This window comes from Lactuca virosa, chromosome 6, assembly GCF_052849685.1.
Source record: "Lactuca virosa cultivar CGN04683 chromosome 6, Lactuca_virosa_CGN04683_v6, whole genome shotgun sequence".
Classification (NCBI taxonomy): Eukaryota; Viridiplantae; Streptophyta; class Magnoliopsida; order Asterales; family Asteraceae; genus Lactuca; species Lactuca virosa.
Window position 1 is genome coordinate 120,155,408 of NC_136431.1, and position 8,906 is coordinate 120,164,313.

Consider the following 8,906-nt stretch of genomic DNA (forward strand, 5'->3'; position numbering starts at 1 on the left):
AAAAAAACTAATAAAAATTGATATAATTCTAATTAAAGATTGATTTTGGATATTGATGTAATTTTTATAGTTTTAGAGGGATATGTACGTAATATCAAAGTTTATAAGGATATTGAAGTAATTTTGGAGTTTGGAAAGATATATATGAAAATTTCCCTATTAAACCGCGTAAAGACTTATGAACATTAATTATATTAAAAGTTAGTTATATGTTACATAATTATTTGAACAATACACTTTACATTGATACATTTTCACAATCCAAAATATAATCATAATCAGTTTATCAATTGGCATATGAATTGAGAAGACAGATTCTAAGAATATACTCCTATCAATCTATATCAAACTAATTGCATGTATCAAGTGGCCAGTTGTTGGATGAAGATCTCTCATATTTATGTTTTCTCCAAATACCCTTTTTGTCGTAGTATGTGTTGTGTTCTTTATAAAATTTGTATAGTTTCCATCGTTTTTACTATTAATCAATTTCATTAAGTTTGATGGAACAATTTTCTTAAAATACACTTATTCGAACAGTTTATTTAGTGATAAACAAGATCCAAGGCAAAGCCCATATTTTTCACGTGAATACCCTAGAAAAAAATGTTTGGAGTATCAAAATTAAAAATGTATTACCTCAAAGATGTTTTGTTATAGTAATACATAGAGTGTGTTTGAGATTCTTTTTAAAACAACTTTTGACTTTTAATTTTTTCAAACAAGTCAAAAAATGACCAAAAGATGTTTGATTAATGGAAAAGATCTTTTAAAAATAACTTTTGTGTAGAATGAAAAATTAGTTTTTTAAAAGTCATAAAATCCTATCTTTTTATGACTTTTGTGACTTTTAACCTGAAAAGTTGGTTTTTATCCTTAAAGCTAATACAAACACATTTTAAAAAATTTCTTCCGAAAAAAATCACCGGTCAAAAATTCATTTTACAAAAAAGACTTTTAACCTTAAAAAGTAATCCCAAACACCCCATAACATAATCCAAAATACTAATATGTACATAAAAGAGCATCAAAATGTAAAGTTATCATCACTTGACACAAACTCATTGTCTTATGAATATGTTTGAAACTGGTAACTGTTAGTTGTTAGTTAGAAGTTGATAGCTGGTAGATGTTAGTTGGTGTGATGCCCTTTCAAAAAAAAACAATTGGCTTAATTGCTGTTTATTGTGTTAGAAATCAGAAATTGTAAATTTAATTTTGCAAACTTGCAAATTCAATTTGCAAAATGCAAATCATAATATAAAACAAAAGTTTTTGGCCCAACTCAATCCACCCACTTAAAAGTTGCGAGTGCGAGCCCAAACCAATTTATCTCAAAATGGGGGAGTCGATGAAAGTGTTCAAGTTTTAGCGCCAAAACGCTCCATACATGTCAGTGTAAGTTCAAATATTCAACCAAAAGATTCGAGGAAAGGATCAAAGGAATGAGTTCAAATCATCCATCGATTAGGGTTCGTGGACAACTATCAATTCCGTCTACGTTCATCCATCGAACTTCCACTGAAGATGATCAGTAAATCCTCGATAAACCCTAATTGCTTTTTTTTTTTTTTCAGTTAAAATGTTTGTTTTTTTAGGAATGCTGTCTGTAGATCTTGAAATTTTCAATTACAGGTCGGGTGATTCTAGAGGAAAAATGAAGGATGGACAACAAAGCAAGAAGCGTCCGAAGATTTCATTATCGGCATTTCTTGACCGAAAACTGCAGAAAACATCTGACTCGTCGAAATTAGTCCAGGTTTTCTCTGTTACATTTTGAAAGGATTTGTTGAACCACAGTATGATATAACGAAATATAAATTGAGTACAACCAAACGCTTTCCTGCAAACCAAACTACATACTGTTAACAAAGATGACTTTCATGAATGTACTAGTTTATGTGTTAGTGTACTCTGATTTAAGCTCATTGTTGATATAATCTCTGACCTTAAAGTACATTTCTTTCATCCAATTATTGATATATTGATGGAATCACTTAGTTGCAACATTAAATTAAAACACTTGCTACTCATAAGATAATTACTAAACTGTTGTAAAGTTATTTTCTTTTGTTTTCAATGTGCTGGATTCAAGAACTTAGTTGTGGTTATTGTCAGGGTAAAGAGAGACCATTTTTCACAGTAGGTGGTGCTAATGACTCTCTTGATAAAGCAAATCTTGACCAAAAAACAGAGGGACCAGAGTTGAATGGTATCCTTGATGTTTTTGAAAATTTCAAGCCCATTAAGGACAACAAGGATACTATTTCTTTAAATCCAGAAGAATCCCAAACTCAATATAGTACAACCACTCATGTCACAGAAGAATCCCAGATCCAAGATTTGACAAAAAGCAGAAACGCATTTGGAGGTCTGTCATCAATTCATTGCTTTATTTTTTTTTTTCCCATTTGGTCAACAAAAGTCCTTTTTAGTCAACTTACATTTGTGTGTTTTAATGATGACAAGGCTTGCTTGGAAAACCACCTGCTCCAAAGGGTTTAGTTGTTCTGGGAGGCGACCCAAATCCCAAGCAAATAAAACATCGGAAACCCTTCATCAGAAACAAGAAACCGTTGCCTCATTATAATCACTGTAAGTACATTCAAACTTACTTTCATTTTCTTTCTATTAAAGCATTCTAGTTTTGCTTTTCTTCTTCTTCTTATTAAGACATTTAGATTTTTTGAAGTGGAATGGTGTAATAGGCAGAAATGAACCAATTGTGTTTTGACAAACAGATGCAGGTGGGAGTGGGTGGTGGGACAGTGATATGGAAGGAATTGACAATGAAGCAGTGGGATTTAATGAAGTGTGGGAGGGTGTGGGGTCTACCACTTTGGGTGGACTTGACTGGCATTAATCCAACAATCATTCCCTGATTCCCATTCCCATTGTCACTGGAATTGGATTCCATTCAGTTTAATAGTGGTCTGAATCCCTAAAACTTGTATAATTGTGTAAACATCATATCATATGTATAAACAAACATCTTAATACTGGTTTGACTAATGCTTAAGACTTAAGTTGTGTTTGACTAATGGTTAACATGTAATCCATCTTTATTTGTTACATTTTTTATTTTATTACAGTATAATTTTAATTTAGATAACAAAAATATTACTGTTGTAACTAATTTGGGGTTTATTAAGATTTTATTATGTTTAGTTTTTTTTAGTTAAATAACTTATTTGGGGTTACAGTTATATATTATATTTACGGACAAACAAATTTTTTATTAAAATCTATTTTATTCTCTTAGATTACTTAAAATGATCATAAAATGCAAATACTTGTTCCAATGCTTTTCTTAATTTATTATCATGAAATTTTATTCCATTTTTATCAAGCCAACCATACATTAGTTATTAGTAGTTGGGTAAAATATGTAAACTACAATTATTGGGTAATCATGTAGATTTATATGCTAAATCAGAGTGGCAAATGGTACTTAAAAACCAAGTAAATGAAAACCTAATAAGTGGAGCCACATGGATTGCTTATGCGTAAACAACTCACCATATTTAATATACATGTCTTTTGTGTTTGGCATGCTCAATTATTTAGAAAAAAACAAAGGAATGCATATCTTGTCGTTTTAAAACATATATAATATTTTTTATACCATGCAATCTTATGATGTTCTAATATTTGTAATATGATTTCTATGTAAATTATGTTATTATATGTCGATTTTAATTATTACAGATTAGTCATATTAATATTGATGTATAAGTTAATAAATTCTCAAGAAATAATTTAAGGATTTCTTTTATTTGTTAAACAATGTTTGTTAAATGAAAATTTACTTATTAAGGTAATTAACTTTTCAGTTTGTTTATATCTGGGTAATTATTTTTTTTGTACACATCTAGGTAACAAACTTTTTGAAAGTGTTCACATATAACCATTATGACCGATTATAGCATGCAATATCCGGTCATAATAGTCATATGTAAACATTCTCAACAAGGTCATTACCTACATGTGTACAAAAAAAGAAGTTACCAAAATATGAACAAAACGAAAAGATAATTAACCTGATAAGTCAATTTGCATTTTTATTAAGGTAGTTGATCATAATGTTTGCAATATTAATATATCCAGTTAAATTTCCATAAACAATATTTATGATCATTTAAGAGCATTTCAATTGGTCATGACATGATAGGAGCCGTTTTTTGTAGCATAATTATCACACACACACACACACACACACACATATATATATATATATATATATATATATATATATATATATATATATATATATATATATATATATAGGTTTAGGTTCTATGGAAAACAAAAAACCTTAAAAATCATAAAAATGCATAAAAAAATACTTACAGATCACAAAACTTTTTTTTTGAATATTTTTATGAAAAAATCGCAGCTTTTACTACAAAATCGCTGAATTTTTTTTTTTGAAAAAAAACCAATTTTTTTTTTATAAAAAAAAATGATTTTTTATTTTTTTTCAGCGATTTTATTAAAAAAGTTGCGATTTTTTCATAAAAAAATTCAAAAAAAGTTCTGTGATCTCTAAGTATTTTTTTTATGCATTTTTATGATTTTTAGGGTTTTTTGTTTTCCAAATAACCCTATATATATATATATATATATATATATATATATATATATATATATATATATATATATATATATATATATATATATATATATATTCAAATGAATATTCAATCGATTAACACCTATAAGTAAAGTTTAATAGCATTCTAATTTTAATCAACCTGTTGCATATCGAACTTGGCATTAAAGCGGAGAATGCTATTATTTTCTACTTTTGAGTTGTATATCTAAACATAACTCGGATTTACTAAATTTTTGAGATTATGTGAAAATCAGAGATAAATTGTCCCATAAAAGGAAAGAGTTCCCTGGACAATTAAAGTGTATTTAGACACATGCATGGACTTTTTAAAGAATTTACATATGAGGAATGGTTTCTAAGAAAACTAAATCTATCTTCTATACGTGACATTCATGGCGAATTAGATCAAATGAAGCCAGAGGAACCTAGAAATTTCATATTGTGACTCAATCCGATCCGATCTAAAATCTAGATTCGGTCAAAATCAGATTTTGACCAAACCGGATCGGATTAATACGATCCAAAAGATTATAACTAGATCCATATCCTACAGACGACATCAAATTTGATACCAGGTTGTAAACCGGTTTTTGCGAAAATCCAGATCCAAATCCGTCAAAAATCATCTCAAATCGGATCAAACCAGATCAAAAATCGTATTAGGATAAGATATAAAACTACCTTAAACAAGATCAATTTTTTATAGGATAAGATTTATGATGATGTCATCTAAACTAGATAGATTTTCAGTTTGTGCACCTATACATGAGATCAATGATCCGTGACCATGTCTTTTATTATACAACATGAGAATGTTGATGGTGTAGAGTCGAAATATCTTGTAATATGTCGAAATCTGTGTAATAGTCATTTTCGTATGTTTCTTATGTATTTACTAAGGCATCTATTTTACGAAGCTTTAATGTTTAGCCTTAGTATTTTTTGTACTTTCAGCCTCCTATAAATAGGAGCTGAACATTGAGTTGTAAGTAGAGTTTTCCCATTTCTACTTTCGTTTTGTACTCGTGTTCATTGAAAGTAATGAGAGGTTAAACCCGACCTTATTTACATCTCGTGTTCATCTTAACTCTGATTTTGATTCTCATACTCGATTAATTCAACTACAGTTGGTATCAGAGTAGGAATCATACTGCAATGATCTGATTTTCAATTGAATCACTAGTTTTTGAGTCACGAATTTGTCTCAAAAGTTTCCGCACTGTTCGATTCTGAAAATCATCACTGATCTACAGTTTTGGTTCGATTCTGCGTTTGAATTGTGTAATCGAGTAATCGAATTTGAGTTTCTGATCAATTCAGTCATTCAATTTCAAGTTTCTTCAAGTTTTTCTGAAAAATCTCATCCGTATGTTAATGGCGAATTTCAACATGAACACGATGACTTCATTTTCTCATCTGTTAGGATCTTCTATGAAGATTCCTATGTTGATTCCGGAGTATTATGACCAGTGGGCTGATCGAATGAAGGATTACTTGAACGGTTTGGACGAGGAACTCTGGAGCTGCATTACTGGAATTGCTCAACCTCCACTAAATGTTCAACATATTGGATCATCTGGATCAACATCTATTGTTACTGATCAATCTACCAGGCTGAAGAACAACGAAAAGCGTTGTTTGAGAGAACTGAGAGGTGCCTTGCCACCTGTTGTTTACAATTACATCCGTGGTTGTAAAACTGCAAAAGCTATCTGGATTACTCTTAAGGAAAAGTATCAGGGAAGCGAGAAAATGAAAAATAAACTCTATTAAGCAGTGTCTTGTGGAGCTGAAAGAGTTCAGACAGAAGGAGAGTGAAACGATTGAAGTTTACTATGATCGTCTTAATGAACTGATCTATAGATGCACTCATTATGGAATCATAAGGTCATCAATGGAGTTCAATCTCACTTTTGTGATGGGACTTCGTAAGGAGTGGAGAAGTGTCAGCATGATGGTGAAGAATCAACAAAGCTTCGATACTTCATCTCTGAATGATGTGTATAATCAGTTGAAAACACATGAAAGTGAAGTGAATGAGATGGCTGAAGAGTCGAAACTGAGTTTGGGAGGTCCTTTAGCTCTTGTTTCGAAAGTGTCTGAGAAAGAAGTAGTTGAGAAAGATGGTTCTGATGAAGAAGGTTTTCTAATGAATTCTAATGATGAAGCGATTGCTTTTTACTCGAACAACCGAGTTAAAAAGTTTTTCAAGAAACCTTTCAATCCCAAGTTGAAGCAGAGTGATGTTAAAGGAATTTTCGTGAATAAGTTTGTGGGTGAGGAGAAGAAGAAATTCGAGAAGAATGATGTGAAGGCAACTGAAGCCAAAATTGAAAAGAAACTTAAGGGAGATTCAGGCATTGATTGTCATTACTGCAACGGAGCAAATCATTTGGCTAATGATTGCATGCTTCGTAAGAAAGAGGAGAAAAAGAATAGGGTCAAGGACGAAGCCTATTATGTGGAAAGATTGGAAGAAGTTCGTGCAAAGACGAAGGGGTTATCTTTGGTTGATCAAGGTGAAGGTGAGGATGATGGCACATATCAGATCTGGTCTTCAGGGTCTGATGATGAAGAGATGCGTAATCCGACGCATGGTGCTATGTTCGCACAATTTGAGGAGGACAAGGACGAAAAGGTGACTGGTCGTTGTTTCATGACCAAGACAGGAGACAAATCTCCAATGACAACCAAGGTACGTGCTATTCTTCAGTCTTTTAACATTCCTTTACAAGCTTATGATTTTGAAATAATTGCTTTTGATGATACTGTTGCTTACTTTGATACAATTGTGGTGTCTGCTAGTAATGAAGCTAAGAAACTGAACATTCAGTTGCTAGAGACCCAAAAATTGTTAGATTCGAAACGAAGCAGAGTAGAGTATTTGGAATTGCAATTAAGTAATGTGAATAATGATAGGGAATGTCTAGATATGGATGTTCGAATATTACTTGCACAAAGAAACGTTTATTGTAATTCAACCAAAAGACTTTATGCTAAATTGACATCATTGCATCATTTGTGTGATATAATCAAAGAACAACATAGGAAACTGTTGCCTTTTCTTGCTTTCGAAAGAGAGAAAATTGATAGTTTATCCTATGATTGTGAGAAAACCATAGCAGAATTCGATAAAGTGCCTGATAATCGATTTGCTTATGGTATTGTTAAGATAGACGAATATTTGAATGCTGATGAACTTGTTGAGATAGTGAATGATACTTTGCACAAAAGTGAACAAATCAAAATTTTGAAAAGAACTAAGAATTCGAAACTTGACTCTCAATCTAATTTTGCTGATATCGATGATAATTCTGATAGTTTTAGCGAAATCAGTGAAATTGAGGAGGAGGAAAGTATTGACTGTTCTCAGTTATCTGTCATTAAAGTCACATCTAAGTCAAAAGGTAAAGAAATTTATAATGATTCGATAGTTGAGGATAACACTGATCGACCCTCTACTTCGAAAGTTTGTGACTTTGATCATGTGAGTGTGAGAGACAGTCAAACATATAGTAGTGATGATGAGAATGAAGAAGAAATGTCAAAAAATTCTGAACCAGAAAAGAATGTTTCGCATGAAACATCCATTCCACGAGTGGTTGTTGATCAAGTGTTTGGAGACACTGAAAATTTCGACAAAATTGTGTCTGACAAAGGTGCTAATTATTTGGAAACAAATACTGTTGTGTATCCAAATTTTAAGTGTTCAGATGATGTTGTATTTCTGAATCAAGTGTTTGTCACTACTGGAAATGTTGAAAACATCAAGTCAGAGTTCAACAAAATGGTCGAAGAAGATAACAAGAAAACATCAGACGAAGGATTCTTTTCAAACCAAAGCACTGTCGAAAACAATCTCACAAAGAATTTGTATGTTTTTCAAAGACAAAAACCACAAAGAAAATGGGTTGATAAACAAGAAAATACAAAAGAAATTTTGAAACAGGAATCTAATGAAACAAATGAAACTGTGAAACTTAATTCACAAGAATTTAAGGATCTTGTTGAAAATTTTTCAAAAGAAAAAGGAATTTCAAAAAGGCATGCACGAAAGAGAATCTTTTGGCAAGTAGTGTCCAATGAAAAACAATCAAACATACCAATCAAGAAAATATCTGAATATGAGTTGACTAAATCAGCACAAACAAAGTTTTCAACTCGTACGAATAAAAAAGAAAATCCCGCTCAATCAATTTCGTCTGATTCTCAAAATTCTTCAACAAAGTTTTCTAAATCATCATCTTCAAAGCCTTTTCAAGCAAATGTGCAAAAACAGAATTATCATTCA

At 31.2% G+C, this 8,906-nt stretch overlaps 1 protein-coding gene across 1 annotated transcript; it reads left to right on the forward strand.

The window, feature by feature from the left end:
• Nucleotides 1-1,354: 1,354 nt before the first annotated feature.
• Nucleotides 1,355-3,026, forward strand: LOC145120792 (RNA-binding protein). The gene is made up of 5 exons (XM_079056586.1): nucleotides 1,355-1,534; nucleotides 1,636-1,759; nucleotides 2,119-2,371; nucleotides 2,470-2,595; nucleotides 2,742-3,026. Exons 1-5 carry the CDS (start codon nucleotides 1,446-1,448, stop codon nucleotides 2,861-2,863), a joined length of 714 nt encoding a protein of 237 aa, XP_078912712.1. The 5' UTR covers nucleotides 1,355-1,445; the 3' UTR covers nucleotides 2,864-3,026.
• The last annotated feature ends 5,880 nt before the right edge of the window (nucleotides 3,027-8,906 follow it).